The sequence below is a fragment of the Lynx canadensis genome, chromosome B1 (genome assembly GCF_007474595.2).
Source record: "Lynx canadensis isolate LIC74 chromosome B1, mLynCan4.pri.v2, whole genome shotgun sequence".
Lineage (NCBI taxonomy): Eukaryota > Metazoa > Chordata > Mammalia > Carnivora > Felidae > Lynx > Lynx canadensis.
This window is the reverse complement of record NC_044306.2, coordinates 102,536,673-102,553,713: the sequence shown is the minus strand read 5'-3', so window position 1 is coordinate 102,553,713 and position 17,041 is coordinate 102,536,673. Positions and strand designations below refer to the sequence as shown.

At 38.1% G+C, this 17,041-nt stretch overlaps 1 protein-coding gene across 8 annotated transcripts in view; it reads left to right on the top strand.

Annotated features, from left to right (window-relative positions):
- The window catches only part of KIAA1109 (KIAA1109 ortholog), a 225,473-nt gene that overhangs the window by 66,122 nt on the left and 142,310 nt on the right, over positions 1 to 17,041 (top strand). For all 8 annotated transcript variants that reach the window (XM_030313128.2, XM_032592904.1, XM_032592907.1 and 5 more), the window contains 2 exons: positions 4,877 to 5,104; positions 5,904 to 6,041. In XM_030313128.2, coding sequence (XP_030168988.1) covers positions 4,877 to 5,104; positions 5,904 to 6,041 — 366 coding nt within the window. The remainder of the gene's footprint in view (positions 1 to 4,876; positions 5,105 to 5,903; positions 6,042 to 17,041) is intronic.

The following is a 17,041-nucleotide window of genomic DNA, read 5'->3' as shown; positions in this document are numbered from 1 at the left end:
ATAGTAATATATATTCATCAAAAATAAGAGTACTGTAACAAAGAAAAATAAAGAGAAAGGAGTATATGCCTTCTTTGGACTTCTTTACAAATTCTATTCCATAAACGTAACCTCTGTTGATAGTTTGTTTTGATGCAGTCCTTTTCATACATTAAGATATAACAACTGTCTAGTATTGTCAAAAGTTTGTTGTACTAAACTTTGTGTTAGTATTTACATTCATCAAATTAACTCAGAACTTGTATGAAATGTCTACTAAAACATATTAAAATTTTTAAGGTTTTGAAATATTAAAAAACATATATATCTAAAATATGACAAACAAAAGGTTTTTTAAGCCAGTGAACTCTATGAACTCTTTATTAGGAATACAAGTAACTCCTTAAGTCTTTTTTTTTTTTTCCTTCTTTCTTTTTTTCCCTTCCTCCTATATAGCTTAGGTGTCATGCTGGTATGGAGATATTATCTGATCTTAAATATCTCTCTTTAAATTACTTTTTAAAAATTTGTTTTAATATATAACTTATGTTCTACTTAGTGTCAGTGTTAGAATGTATGTATCTATAAATAAAAGAAAACAAAGAGAATGTGAAAATTCATGTAACTGAGATTGTATTTTCCTTAGTTACTAGATTTAAACATCAAGAAATTTTAAAGGATAGGTTAGGAAAAAAATGAATCATTTTATATTTGTTTGACTGTAAAACTGATTTCCAAAATCCATAAAAGAAACTAGGCTTACTATTATTATTACTAGGAACTCTGAGGAGAATATATACTAACATGCATTAAAATCAATGAGAATATTTTATGGAAATGTCTACATGTTCTGAATTGACTTCTCTTTTTACATTTTTTCTTAATGGAAGAATGGAAATCTGAATCTAAATACTGATAGCATGTCAGTGGTAGTCAGTAGTAACTGTGGATTAAGGGTGGGTATAGTATGTATGTTTTTCTTACTGAAAAAAAAGTTTTAGTGGTCTTAAACAGAAGCCTGGCTATCAAATTTCCATGAAAAAAATTTGAATACTGGAAACTGAGTACCTGTAGATTTTTTTTCCCCCCCTGCATCTCTGAATTTATTAGCCGTCTTCTTTTAACTATTGTGATAATTCTTCTTTTTCTTCTTTTTTGAGAAATGAGTATCATTACATAAATATGAATGTTTAGGCTGGGGAAAAAATGGTAGTGTCCTGTTACTTGCAATAGTTACTTGACACTAATAATAAACTATCTCTAGGAAAATAAAATTTCATAGGACTCTTAAGTAGTTTGAAAATATAGCTTATTTTATCATTTTTAAATTCATTCATGCCACAAACTTGGCAAAGTAATATATTTTCCCAGTTAGGTAAGTCATTGTTTTGTTTTATTTTTTTTCCTAGTGTTGTTTTAAAGATAGTTTTAAAGATAGTTCAGTTTTGCATGCCACTTACCATAACATCGAAATGGAATTTTTATTTGTCTTTGTAAATATTTGTGTACATTTATTAATCTTAAAATACTATAAAAGTTTGCCATAATATATTACTACTTATACTTCAGTCAGCCTTTTGGTAATGTTTTTTTAGTGAATCCTTAAGAAATTAACCCTTACAGATGGAGTTCATATACTAAAAACAAAACAAAACAAAAACCTAAAATGAAAACAAATAAAACTTCAATCACACACTCAACATTAAACATTTAACACAAGGCTAATGTTTTAAAGGAGTTATAATTTTATCACTATCTTTAATTTTTAAAAATTAAAAAAAAAAATACTTATTTTGAGAGAGAGAGAAAGAGAGAGGGAGAGAACGAATGTGGGAGGGACGGAGAGAAGGAAAGAGAGGAAATCCCAAGCAGCCTCTGCACTGTCAGCGTGGAGCCCTATGCAGGGCTCGAACCCATGAACCATGAGATCCATAAATCATGAAGATCATGAGATCATGACCTGAGCCAAAATCAAGAGTCAGATGCTCAACAGACTGAGCCACCCAAGTGCCCCTTAACAGTAATTTTGTCAATAATATTCAATAGGTTCAGACATGATAACTCATAAAAGACTCCTAGAGTGTTTTAACTCTAAAAACAGTCATTGGCATATTTAATAAAAATTAGCAAATGTCCTCTACCATGTTAGGGATTTCAGTATTCCCTAAAGAATTTGCTATGAGTTTTTCTGTTTTAGATAATTAAATGGAGATTGGTTTGTTAGCAAATTGAACATTAGGCCCAAGAGAATATTTTTCTTTTAATTTTAATAATCTATAGTAATTTTCTTTTTTTAAGGTTAAAAATTACAAGAGACTGTAAGAGACTACTAGGGAATCTTTTAAAAATAAGATATATAGAGTAGGATTATTAAAAATTGGCTAAAATGAGCATAACTTATTTCTGTTGATTTGTTGGTAACTCTTAGTATGTTGAAAGCTAATAAACGTGAACAACTGTACACTGACTCCATTGATAAGTTGTGTGGAGGAAGGGTGGAATAGAAGTGATTGGGTCTAGTGGCCATTTATAGTTAAATTCACTGAAGAAACCATTCTTTCCATCTGTCTCTGGAATGTATACCTGTTGCAAACCTACTGAACCCATCTCCAGGACTGGAATGGAACGTATATTTTGAAAAGGCTTCTCAAATGATCTAAGGGAAGACTGTGGCTCTGAATACCTCTAGATCTTTAATGTTGATTGAAATCAATTAGGGGCACCTGGGTGACTCAGTCGGTTAAGCATCTGACTTGGGCTCAGGTCATGATCTCACAGTTCATGAATTCAAGCCCCATGTCAGGCTCTGGACTAACAGCTCAGAGCCTGGAGCCTGCTTCAAATTCTGTATCACCCTCTCTCTCTGCCCCTCCCCTGCTGGCGCTCTGTCTCTCTCAAAAATAAATAAAAACATTAAAAAAAAATCAATTAGACATTTATTTTTCATTTAAAAATTTTAATGTTGGAATTTAGGATAAAAACCAATGTTTATTTACATTTATATTTGTGCTTGAATTTGCCCATGGTTCAGAGTTACATAATAAAGGCAATTATCAAGATGTCAAGCAGGTTCTAAGTAGGACCTGTATTATTTAGAGGCAGATAACGATAGAGAACACAGCAAAAAAAACATTAGTTTTGTGAGTCAGTAGCTTTGGGATTTTAATATTAGTCCTGCCACTAATTAACCAAATGACTATATGCCCTGCAACATTCTTTCCTATTAAAAGCTATTTAATTGGCCTGATTAATTGACTAGTCAGAAAATAAATGTCAATAAGTAAAATGCAGAATTTATCAAAATACTGACTTGATTTCTAATGTTCAAGAAATATAGTTAACTGTGCAAACAGGAATATTTTAACAACTTTTGATTGCTACTGACAGATCAAATTGGTCAAATTTAAATGCAGAATAATGGTAAGATAAAAGAATTTCATTTAAAATACATCAGGTAGAGGGGCACCTGGGTGGCTCAGTCAGTTGAGCTTCTGACTTTGGCTCAGGTCATGAATCTCACGGTTCATGAGTTCAGGCCCAGCATCAGGCTCTGTGCTGGTGGCTTAGAGCCTAGAGTCTGCTTCAGATTCTGTGTCTCCCTCTATTTCTGTGCCTCCCCATGTCTGCCCCCCCTTCTCTCTCTCTCTCTCTCTCTCTCTCTCTCTCTCTCTCTCTCTCTCTCAAAAATAAAAACATTGAAAAAAAATTAAAGTCAGAGAGACAAATACCATATGATTTCACTCATATGTGGAATTTAAGAAACAAATAAGCAAAGGGAAAAGAGAGAGAGTCAAACCAAGAAAAAGACTCTTAATTACAGAGAACAAACTGATGGTTACCAGAGGGGAGGCATGCAGGTGGGAGGGATATGGGTGAGATAGGTGAAGGGGATTAAAGAGGGCACTTGTGACAAGCACCACTAGGTGTTGTATGGAAGTGTTGAATCACTATATTGTACATCTGAAACTAATATGACACTGTATGTTATTTGGAATTTAAATAAAAAGGTTTTTTATTTTTAAGTTTATTTATTTTGAGAGAAACAAAAAACAGAGTGAGTGGGGGAAGGGAAGAGAGAGAGAGAGGGAGAGAGAAGAGAGTCCCAAGTAGGCTCTGAGCTGTCAGCATGGAGCCCAATGTGGAGCTCGATCCCACAAACTGTGAGATTATGAACTGAGCTGAAATCAGGAGTCAGACACTCAACAGACTGAGCCACCCAGGCACTCCTAAATAAAATGTTTTTTTAAAAAGGAAAATAATAATAATAAATTTAAATTCTGGTGTAAAACGAACCAAGATATTAATAGTTAAAATACTTTGCATAAGGAACCAGGATGAACTATGTGAAAGGAAGTTTTGGTAACCATCAATAACATGTTTTTATCATCAGGAACCAAAATTGGACATTCCTATTCAGGTTGTTAAAAGCACTTTTGATATTATTTCACCCAGAATATATGAATTGTGGTAGTTAGCTAATTGGATTTAGATTGATTTTCAGTGAATTGATCTTCCTTCAAAGGATGTCTTTTGGGTATTGTTGTCTCAGAACTCTGAGAAAGATTGAAAACTTTTGAACCTTACACATCTTCAAAGTTTTTTTAGAGTTTTTGCTATAATTGGAGGTGGTTTGTCATGAAGCTTTACTATAAACTTAGGTTATTCATTTATTTATTTATTTGTTGTTACAGAATGTTTATTTGCTAAGTAGCTAAGTAGGTGTATGTCATAAGCATATGTATCTCTTTTTTTTTTTGTTTTTTCCTTTCAAGGAAACAGACCATATACTTTTAACCAAAGAAAATAGGGAGATGCTTAGTTTACAAAATTCAGGCTCTAATTTGAAAAGTTACTGTTACATATCTCTTTGATAGCAATTTGTTCTTAATATTTATAGGAAAACTACTTTGGGGAAGATGACATGTATATGGATTTTGAAGAGGTTATTTCAAGTCCTGTTCTGTCACTGTCAACATCATCCAGCTCTGGGTGGACTGCTGTTGGAATGGAAAATGACAGAAAGGAAAATGAAAGTTCAGCCAAATCAATTCATCCGCTTACCTTGCGTCCTTGGGATATTACTGTACTTGTTAATTTGTACAAAGTTCATGGGCGTCTTCCTGTTGTAAGTGTTTACATAATCAAAATAATCTGGAGTGTATTATGAAATTCACCCAACTCAGACAACTAACTATATGTGTGTGTACACACATGCACACACTAATAAAAAAATTCAGATTCAAAAACTTTAAAATTTATCCTTTTACCTTATAAAGCTAGTTTATTATTTTCTTCATAATGCGATTACTTAATCATTGATAATTTTCTGTTTCTCTTCTTTCACTTTAGTTCCTTCTTTGCTGTTCTGTGTCACGTTAGAACATTTTGTCACGATGTTGAGTTGCTGGGTTTATAGTTAGCTCGACGGATATTCTAGGATTTATGTTGTCTTATCCTTTATCTCCAACTCTAGACCATTGGGTGCCTTATGGTGAACTTACTACAAAATCAAGATGCAGATTGACCCTGGAGATTGAATTGTTTTCTGGGGTTTGGATCCAGCACAGAATCCTGGTTCAGTCTAAGGGTGACCCATGGACTTTTGGGGCTGACTTGCAATGGGATTATATTGCCCAGAGAACCCAGGGTTATTGGAGTGAGGCCAGATACGGAGGGTGAGGCCCTAGAGAATTGTGCTGCCTACTGGCTCCATGTCATGTACCTACGGTTGCACAGCAGAGGAGTCATCTCTGGTGCTTAGTGAACCTAATGATCTTAGTAGAGTACAGAACAGTTTTGTCAGTAAACTTCTGCTTTTTAAGAATCAAAATCTCTTAATTATATAAGTGTGATTTTTATTTCCCTATACTGCCTTGGTCTTTATTTTTTCCATATCTTGATTATGGTATTTTGTTTGACTTTAGCATGGAACCACTGATGGTCCTGAGTGCCCTACAGCATTCTTGGAAAGACTGTGTTTTGAAATGAAAAAAGGATTTAGGGAGACCATGCTGCAACTTGTCCTATCACCCCTGAATGTGTTTGTCAGTGACAATTATCAGGTAATGTGAAAGTGAGTCATGGTAGGGGCTTAGAGATGAATTATTACTCTTTATAGGGTTGATACAGTGTGTTAGCTTCTGTGTATGGTATAGGTAGCTCTTTAAATTAGAAGCTTTTTTTTTTTTTCTTTAGCACTAACTTTATTTTATTTTATTTTTTTTATATATGAAATTTATTGACAAATTGGTTTCCATACAACACCCAGTGCTCATCCCAAAAGGTGCCCTCCTCAATACCCATACCCACTCTCCCCTCCCTCCCACCCCCCATCAACCCTCAGTTTGTTCTCAGTTTTTAACAGTCTCTTATGCTTTGGCTGTTTCCCACTCTAACGTCCTTTTTTTTTTTTTTTTTTTTTTTCCTTCCCCTCCCCCATGGGTTCCTGTTAAGTTTCTCAGGATCCACATAAGAGTGAAACCATATGGTATCTGTCTTTCTCTATATGGCTTATTTCACTTAGCATCACACTCTCCAGTTCCATCCACGTTGCTACAAAAGGCCATATTTCATTTTTTCTCATTGCCACGTAGTATTCCATTGTGTATATAAACCACAATTTCTTTATCCATTCATCAGTTGATGGACATTTAGGCTCTTTCCATAATTTGGCTATTGTTGAGAGTGCTGCTATGAACATTGGGGTACAAGTGCCCCTATGCATCAGTACTCCTGTATCCCTTGGATAAAGTCCTAGCAGTGCTATTGCTGGGTCATAGGGTAGGTCTATTTTTAATTTTCTGAGGAACCTCCACACTGCTTCCCAGAGCGGCTGCACCAATTTGCATTCCCACCAACAGTGCAAGAGGGTTCCTGTTTCTCCACATCCTCTCCAGCATCTATAGTCTCCTGATTTGTTCATTTTGGCCACTCTGACTGGCGTGAGGTGATACCTGAGTGTGGTTTTGATTTGTATTTCCCTGATAAGGAGCGACGCTGAACATCTTTTCATGTGCCTGTTGGCCATCTGGATGTCTTCTTTAGAGAAGTGTCTATTCATGTTTTCTGCCCATTTCTTCACTGGGTTATTTGTTTTTCGGGTGTGGAGTTTGGTGAGCTCTTTATAGATTTTAGATACTAGCCCTTTGTCCGATATGTCATTTGCAAATATCTTTTCCCATTCCGTTGGTTGCCTTTTAGTTTTGTTGGTTGTTTCCTTTGCTGTGCAGAAGCTTTTTATCTTCATAAGGTCCCAGTAATTCACTTTTGCTTTTAATTCCCTTGCCTTTGGGGATGTGTCGAGTAAGAGATTGCTACGGCTGAGGTCAGAGAGGTCTTTTCCTGCTTTCTCCTCTAAGGTTTTGATGGTTTCCTGTCTCACATTTAGGTCCTTTATCCATTTTGAGTTTATTTTTGTAAATGGTGTGAGAAAGTGGTCTAGTTTCAACCTTCTGCATGTTGCTGTCCAGTTCTCCCAGCACCATTTGTTAAAGAGGCTGTCTTTTTTCCATTGGATGTTCTTTCCTGCTTTGTCAAAGATGAGTTGGCCATACGTTTGTGGGTCTAGTTCTGGGGTTTCTATTCTATTCCATTGGTCTGTGTGTCTGTTTTTGTGCCAATACCATGCTGTCTTGATGATGACAGCTTTGTAGTAGAGGCTAAAGTCTGGGATTGTGATGCCTCCTGCTTTGGTCTTCTTCAAAATTCCTTTGGCTATTCGGGGCCTTTTGTGGTTCCATATGAATTTTAGGATTGCTTGTTCTAGTTTCGAGAAGAATGCTGGTGCAATTTTGATTGGGATTGCATTGAATGTGTAGCTAGCTTTGGGTAGTATTGACATTTTGACAATATTTATTTTTCCAATCCATGAGCAGGGAATGTCTTTCCATTTCTTTAAATCTTCTTCAATTACCTTCATAAGCTTTCTATAGTTTTCAGCATACAGATCCTTTACATCTTTGGTTAGATTTATTCCTAGGTATTTTATGCTTCTTGGTGCAATTGTGAATGGGATCATTTTCTTTATTTGTCTTTCTGTTGCTTCATTGTTAGTGTATAAGAATGCAACTGATTTCTGTACATTGATTTTGTATCCTGCAACTTTGCTGAATTCATGTATCAGTTCTAGCAGACTTTTGGTGCAGTCTATCGGATTTTCCATGTATAATATCATGTCATCTGCAAAAAGCGAAAGCTTGACTTCATCTTTGCCAATTTTGATGCCTTTGATTTCCTTTTGTTGTCTGATTGCTGATGCTAGAACTTCCAGCACTATGTTAAACAACAACGGTGAGAGTGGGCATCCCTGTCGTGTTCCTGATCTCAGGGAAAAAGCTCTCAGTTTTTCCCCGTTGAGGATGATGTTAGCTGTGGGCTTTTCATAAATGGCTTTTATGATGTGTAAGTATGTTCCTTCTATCCCGACTTTCTCAAGGGTTTTTATTAAGAAAGGGTGCTGGATTTTGTCAAAGGCCTTTTCTGCATCGATTGACAGGATCATATGCTTCTTCTCTTTTTTTTTGTTAATGTGATGTATCACGTTGATTGATTTGCGAATGTTGAACCAGCCCTGCATCCCAGGAATGAATCCCACTTGATCATGGTGAATAATTCTTTTTATATGCTGTTGAATTCGATTTGCTAGTATCTTATTGAGAATTTTTGCATCCATATTCATCAGGGATATTGGCCTGTAGTTCTCTTTTTTTACTGGGTCTCTGTCTGGTTTAGGAATCAAAGTAATACTGGCTTCATAGAATGAGTCTGGAAGTTTTCCTTCCCTTTCTATTTCTTGGAATAGCTTGAGAAGGATAGGTATTATCTCTGCTTTAAACGTCTGGTAGAACTCCCCTGGGAAGCCATCTGGTCCTGGACTCTTATTTGTTGGGAGATTTTTGATAACCGATTCAATTTCTTCGCTGGTTATGGGTCTGTTCAAGCTTTCTATTTCCTCCTGATTGAGTTTTGGAAGAGTGTGGGTGTTCAGGAATGTGTCCATTTGTTCCAGGTTGTCCAATTTGTTGGCATATAATTTTTCATAGTATTCCCTGATAATTGTTTGTATCTCTGAGGGATTGGTTGTAATAATTCCATTTTCATTCATGATTTTATCTATTTGGGTCATCTCCCTTTTCTTTTTGAGAAGCCTGGCTAGAGGTTTGTCAATTTTGTTTATTTTTTCAAAAAACCAACTCTTGGTTTCGTTGATCTGCTCTACAGTTTTTTTTAGATTCTATATTGTTTATTTCTGCTCTGATCTTTATTATTTCTCTTCTTCTGCTGGGTTTAGGCTGCCTTTGCTGTTCTGCTTCTATTTCCTTTAGGTGTGCTGTTAGATTTTGTATTTGGGATTTTTCTTGTTTCTTGAGATAGGCCTGGATTGCAATGTATTTTCCTCTCAGGACTGCCTTCGCTGCGTCCCAAAGCGTTTGGATTGTTGTATTTTCATTTTCGTTTGTTTCCATATATTTTTTGATTTCTTCTCTAATTGCCTGGTTGACCCACTCATTCGTTAGTAGGGTGTTCTTTAACCTCCACGCTTTTGGAGGTTTTCCAGACTTTTTCCTGTGGTTGATTTCAAGCTTCATAGCATTGTGGTCTGAAAGTATGCATGGTATAATTTCAATTCTTGTAAACTTATGAAGGGCTGTTTTGTGACCCAGTATATGATCTATCTTGGAGAATGTTCCATGTGCACTCGAGAAGAAAGTATATTCTGTTGCTTTGGGATGCAGAGTTCTAAATATATCTGTCAAGTCCATCTGATCCAGTGTCTCATTCAGGGCCCTTGTTTCTTTATTGACCGTGTGTCTAGATGATCTATCCATTTCTGTAAGTGGGGTGTTAAAGTCCCCAGCAATTACCACATTCTTATCAATAAGGTTGCTTCTGTTTATGAGTAATTGTTTTATATATTTGGGGGCTCCGGTATTCGGCGCATAGACATTTATAATTGTTAGCTCTTCCTGATGGATAGACCCTGTAACTATTATATAATGTCCTTCTTCATCTCTTGTTACAGCCTTTAATTTAAAGTCTGGTTTGTCTGATATAAGTATGGCTACTCCAGCTTTCTTTTGGCTTCCAGTAGCATGATAAATAGTTCTCCATCCCCTCACTCTCAATCTAAAGGTGTCCTCAGGTCTAAAATGAGTCTCTTGTAGACAGCAAATAGATGGGTCTTGTTTTTTTATCCATTCTGATACCCTATGTCTTTTGGTTGGCGCATTTAATCCATTTACATTCAGTGTTATTATAGAAAGATACGGGTTTAGAGTCATTGTGATGTTTGTATGTTTTATGCTTGTAGTGATGTCTCTGGTACTTTGTCTCACAGGGTCCCCCTTAGGATCTCTTGTAGGGCTGGTTTAGTGGTGACAAATTCCTTCAGTTTTTGTTTTTTTGGGAAGACCTTTATCTCTCCTTCTATTCTAAATGACAGACTTGCTGGATAAAGGATTCTCGGCTGCATATTTTTTCTGTCTAGCACACTGAAAATCTCATGCCAATTCTTTCTGGCCTGCCAAGTTTCAAAAGAGAGATCAGTCACGAGTCTTATAGGTCTCCCTTTATATGTGAGGGCACGTTTACCCCTTGCTGCTTTCAGAATTTTCTCTTTATCCTTGTATTTTGCCAGTTTCACTATGATATGTCGTGCAGAAGATCGATTCAAGTTACGTCTGAAGGGAGTTCTCTGTGCCTCTTGGATTTCAATGCCTTTTTCCTTCCCCAGTTCAGGGAAGTTCTCAGCTATTATTTCTTCAAGTACCCCTTCAGCACCTTTCCCTCTCTCTTCCTCCTCTGGGATACCAATTATGTGTATATTATTTCTTTTTAGTGTATCACTTAGTTCTCTAATTTTCCCCTCATACTCCTGGATTTTTTTATCTCTCTTTTTCTCAGCTTCCTCTTTTTCCATAACTTTATCTTCTAGTTCACCTATTCTCTCCTCTGCCTCTTCCATCCGAGCCGTGGTGGTTTGCATTTTGTTTTGCATTTCCTTTAAAGCGTTTTTCAGCTCCTCGTGACTGTTCCTTAGTCCCTTGATCTCTGTAGCAAGAGATTCTCTGCTGTCCTGTATGCTGTTTTCCAGCCCAGCGATTAATTTTATGACTATTATTCTAAATTCACTTTCTGTTATATTATTTAAATCCTTTTTGATCAGCTCATTAGCTGTTGTTATTTCCTGGAGATTCTTCTGAGGGGAATTCTTCCGCTTGGTCATTTTGGATAGTCCCTGGTGTGGTGAGGGCCTGCAGGGCACTTCCCCTGTGCTGTGGTGTATAACTGGAGTTGGTGGGCGGGGCCGCAGTCAGTCCTGATGTCTGCCCCCAGCCTACCGCTGGGGCCACAGTCAGACTGGTGTGTGCCTTCTCTTCCCCTCTCCTAGGGGCGAGATTCACTGTGGGGTGGTGTGGCCAGTCTGGGCTACTTGCACACTGCTAGGCTTGTGATGCTGGGGATCTGGCGTATTAGCTGGGGTGGGAGGGCAAGGTGCACGGCGGGAGGGGGGGCGGGCTTAGCTCGCTTCTCCTTAGGTGATCCACTTCAGGAGGGGCCCTGTGGCAGCCGGAGGGAGTCAGATCCCCTGCCGGAGGTTTGGCTCCGCAGAAGCACAGAGTTGGGTGTTTGCGCGGAGCGAGCAATTTCCCTGGCCGGAACCGGTTCCCTTTGGGATTTTGGCTGGGGGATGGGCGGGGGAGATGGCGCTGGTGAGTGCCTTTGTTCCCCGCCAAACTGAGCTCTGTCGTCCGGGGGCTCCGCAGCTCACCCTCCCTTTGTCCTCCAGCCTTCCCGCTTTCCGAGCAGAGCTGTTAATTTATGACCTCCCAGACGCTAAGTCGCGCTTGCTGTAGGAACACAGTCCGTCAGGCCCCTCCGCTTTTGCAAGCCGGGCTCGGGGGCTCTGCTTGGCTGGCGAGCTGCCCCTCTGCCCCGGCTCCCTCCCGCCAGTCCGTGGAGCGCGCACCGCCTCGCCGCCCTTCCTACCCTCTTCCGTGGGCCTCTCGTCTGCACTTGGGTCCGGTGACTCCGTTCTGCTAATCCTCTGGCGGTTTTCTGGGTTATTTAGGCAGGTGTAGGTGGAATCTAAGTGATCAGCAGGACGCGCGGTGAGCCCAGCGTCCTCCTACGCCACCATCTTCCCAGAATCTCCTCAAATTAGAAGCTTTTAATTTAACCATATTAAGAGGTTTTGTATATGTATGTAAGTTTTTCCAAGAATCTCAGTCTTGTTTTTTTTTTTTTTCTGCTGTTTGCTATTTATTTGATCCCATACAATTGTACTGTATTGTTTTTAGAGATGAAGAGAAATATTTTATAACTTTTTCATGTTTATGGAAGGGAAAAATATATAAAATTTTGGTGGACTCTGTTGAAAATGACAACCTGAATATTCATCTTATCCAGTCCTATAAATCTCCAAACATACATATCCACGTGGCCAGTAGTTTATTCTTTTCATGTAACACACTTAAAAGATACTTTGTTAATCCCTTCAAGATATCCCCTGGGCTGTTTGGAAGAGAACCAATAATATTCACCAAAAGGTGAATAATTTACAATCTTGGGTAAATTATCACTTTGTTGTTATTTTTTAATGTCAAATGGCTTCACTTTTCATTTACTAGTACTTTAGGGCTCTTCCCTACTTTATTCAAGTTGTGAGCTTTAGAAAAATAAATGGATTTTAATATAAGGCAAAGTAAAATTATATGGAAGGATGAATCTGATACCCTCAAATCATCAACTGATGATAACTTGCACGGTTTCTATGTAGTAACTGATCATTTTATTTAAAATAGCCTATCCCTTCTTAACTCTTGCCACAACTGACCATATTTTTCTACATAGAATCTAATTTTTTCATATGTATATATTTTTGACATAGCTGAACTCCTAATGGCTCAGACTTAACATATGTTTATTTTTGCCACAGAGAGTGTTTCTTTTATCAACTTTTATTTTTAAATAATAGGCATACCTCATTTTATTGCATGTGCTTTATTGCACTTTGCAAATATTGCATTTTTTACAAATTGAGGTTTGTGGCAACTTTGCATCAGGCCAGTCTGTCAGGGCTGTTTTTCCAGCAGCATTTGCTCACTTCATGTCTCTGTGTCACATTTTGGTAATTTTCACAATATTTGCAACTTTTTCATTATTGTATTTGTTATGGTGACTTGTGACCACTGATCTGTGATGTTACTTTTGTAATTGTTTCGGGGTGCCACACACTGCCCATATAAGATGGCAAACTTAATTGATAAATGTTGTGTGTATTCACCAACCAGCTGTTTTCCTGTCACTCCCCCTCTTCCTGGGCCTCCCTGTTCTCTAAAACACAAAGGTATTGAAATTAGGCCAATTAATAACCCTGCAGTGGCCTCTGAGTGTTAAGTGAAAGGAAGAGCTGTATGTCTGTCACTTTAAGTCAGAAGTTAGAAATGATTCAGCTTAGTGAGGAAGGCATGTAGAAACCCAAGGTAGACTGAAAGCTAGGCCTCCTGCACCAGTTAGCCAAGTTGTGATGCAAAGGAAAAATTCTTCAAGGAAATTAGAAGTGCTGTTCCCATGAACACACTGATGATAAGAAAAAAAAAAAACCCAGCTTATTATTATTATTTTTAATGTTTATTTATTTTTTGAGACAGAGACAGAATGCGAGTGGGTTGGAGCAGAGGGAGAGGGAGGCACAGAATCTGAAGCAGGCTCCAGGCTCCGAGCTGTCAGCACAGAGCCTGACACGGGATGCGGGGCTTGAACTCACAAGCTGTGAGATCATGACCTGAGCCAAAGTCGGACGCTCAACCGACTGACCCACCCAGGCACCCCCACAACAGCTTATTTTTTTTTTTTTTAATTTTTTTTTTTCAACATTTATTTATTTTTGGGACAGAGAGAGAGACAGAGCATGAACGGGGGAGGGGCAGAGAGAGGGAGACACAGAATCGGAAACAGGCTCCAGGCTCCGAGCCATCAGCCCAGAGCCTGACGCGGGGCTCGAACTCACGGACCGCGAGATCGTGACCTGGCTGAAGTCGGACGCTTAACCGACTGCGCCACCCAGGCGCCCCTCAACAGCTTATTTTTGATACAGAGAACGTTTCAGTGGTTTGGATAGGAGATTAAATCAGCCACAATATCTCCTTAAGCCAAAACCTAATCCAGAGCAAGGCCCTCACGCTCTTCAATTCTGTGAAGTCTGAGAGAGAAGAGGAAGCTGCAGAAGAAAAGTTTGAAGCTAACAGAGGTTGGTTCATGAGGTTTAAGAAAAGAAGCCATCTCCAAAACATAAAAGTGCAAGGTGAAGCAGCAGGTGCTGATGTAGAAGCTATAGCAAGTTATGCAGAAGATCTAGTTAAGATAAGTAATGAAGATGGCTACGCTAAACAACAGATTTTCAAAGTAGATCAAACAGCCTTCTATTGAAAGAAGATGACATCTAGGACTTTCATAACTGGAGAGGAGAAGTCAATGTCTGGCTTCAAAACTTAAAAGGACAGGCTGATATTCTACTTAAGGGCCAGTTACAACTGGTAACTTTAAGTCGAAGCCAATGCTCATTTACCATTTTGAAAATTCTAGGGCCCTTAAGAATTATGCTAAATCTACTTTGCCTGTGCTCTATCAGTGGCACAACAAGGTCCGGATGACAGTGCATCTGGTTACAACATGGTTTACTAAATATTTTAAGCTCACTATTGAGACCTACTGCTAAGAAAAAGAGGGTTCTTTCAAAATGTGGGGGCTCATTGACAATGCACCTGGTCACCCAAGAGCTCTGATGGAGATGTACAGTGAATTTCATACTTCCATGCCTATTAGCACAATATTCAAATTTGCAGGCTTTGGATCAAAGAGTCCTTTTGACTTTCAAGTCATATTATTTAAGAAATACATGTTGTAAGACTATAATAGCTGCCATAGGTAGTGATTCCTCTGGTGGATCTGGGGAAATTGAAAACCTTTTGAAAAGGATTCATCGTTCTAGATACCATTAAGAATATTCATGATTGACAGGAAGCGGTTGAAATATCAACATGAAGAGGAGTTTGGAAGAGTTGCTTCCAACTCATGGATGACTTGAGGAGTTTAAGATTTCACTGGAGGAAATAACTGCAGATGTAATGGAAATAGCAAGAGAACTGGAATTAAAAATGGAGCCTGAAGACGGGACTGAATTGCTGCAATCTCATGATCAAACTTTAATGGATGAGTTGCTTCTTAGGGATGAGCAAAGAGTGGATTCTTGAGAAGGAATCTATTTCTGGTGAAGATGCTGTGAAGAGTTTTGAAGTGACAACAAGGATTTAGATTATTACATAAACTGAGTTGATAAAGAAGCAGCAGGGTTTGAGAGGATTGACTCCAAACTTGTAAGAAGTTCTTCTGTGGGTAAAATGCTGTTAAACAGAATGGCATGCTACAGAGAAATTATTTGTAAAAGAAAGAGTCAGTCAGTGCAGCAATTTATAGTTTCGTATTTTTAAGAAATTGCCATAGCCACCCCAACCTTCATCAGCCACCATCCTGATCAGTTATTAGCCATCAACTTGGAGGCCAGGCTCTGCGCCAGCAAAAAGATTATGACTTGCTGAAAGCTCAGATGATGGTTAGCAGTTTTTAGCAAAAGTATTTTTTAATTAAGATATCTTTGTGTATAGTTTGTTTTTAGACATAATGCTGTTGCACCCTTAATAGACTATAGTTTGGTAGACACAATTTTTATGTGCACTGAGAATCAAAAAAAATTTTATCTGACTTGAGCTATATTGTCATAATTGCTTTATAGTGGCAGACTAGAACTGAACCTGAAATATTTCTGAGGTATGCCTGTAATTATAGATTCATAAGGAGTTGCAAAGATAGTACAGAGAGGTCCTATGTACCCTTCACCCAATTTCTCCCATGTAGATCTTTTAAGTGTAATATTAAAACCAGGATTGATATTGGTACAACGTGTGTGCATAGTTCTTGCCACTTTATCACATGTGTAGTTTCATGTAACTGCCATTGAAATTAAGATACAGAACTATTCTGTCATCACAAAGATCTCACTTGCGTAACACTAGTATTTTAACTTACTATAGAAACCTTAAAAATCATTCTCAGAGCACTTGGGTAGCTCAGTCAGGTAAGCATTGGACTCTTGATTCCCGCTGGGGTCATGATTTCATGGTTCATGAGATCAAGCCCCACATAGAGCTCTGCACTGACAGTGCAGAGCCTGCTTGGGATTCGCTCGCTCTCCCTCTCTTTCTGCCCCTACCCCCTGCTCATGCTGTCTGACTGTCTGTCTCTCTCTCTCAAAATAAATAGATAAACCTAAAAAAATAACTCTTACCCTCCTGTCTTAGTAGGTCATTAGAATTGGTTGTTTTTTATTTTGGGAGGTGAGTATGTGGAGAAGAAGCCCCTCTTTTTTAATCTGTTGAGGAAATTAATAAAAATAAAAGGGAAATAAGTCTTCTTATGTCTGAGTTCTGAGAATCTTAGGTGAGTATCTCTGTTTTCTTAGGCGTACTTGCTAACACTTCAACTTTTATTTTTTAAAGTTTATTTATTTTGAGAGAGAGAGAGCATGAGCACGGGAGGGGAGAGAGAGAGAGAATCCTAAGTAGGCTCCATGCTGTCAACGTGGAGCCCGATGCAGGGCTGAATCCCACAAACCATGAGGTCATGACCAGAGCCGAAATTAGGAGTCGGGCACTTAATGGACTGAGCCACCCAGGTGCCCTCAACTTTTATTTTAATTACTACATTCTCAAAAGACTTTACTATGTATAAAAAGAACATTTTATTGAGTTCATGAAAGTTCACATTAATCCTAATTATAATTGTAATTATTAGTTATTGGCAAACTTGTACAGAGACTGGAGTATAATGTATGATTTATTTGGTGATTAGAAAAGAAGTTCGTGGATTGGAGATATCAAGGTGCTAGTAGATGTACTGGTGGTATTTTGTTTCCTATGTGGTTAGCACTTTATAATTTACCCTGAAAGCAAGGGTACTTTCTATGTATTCTCTTAGAATTTACTTATCTACCTGACTTGCTTAC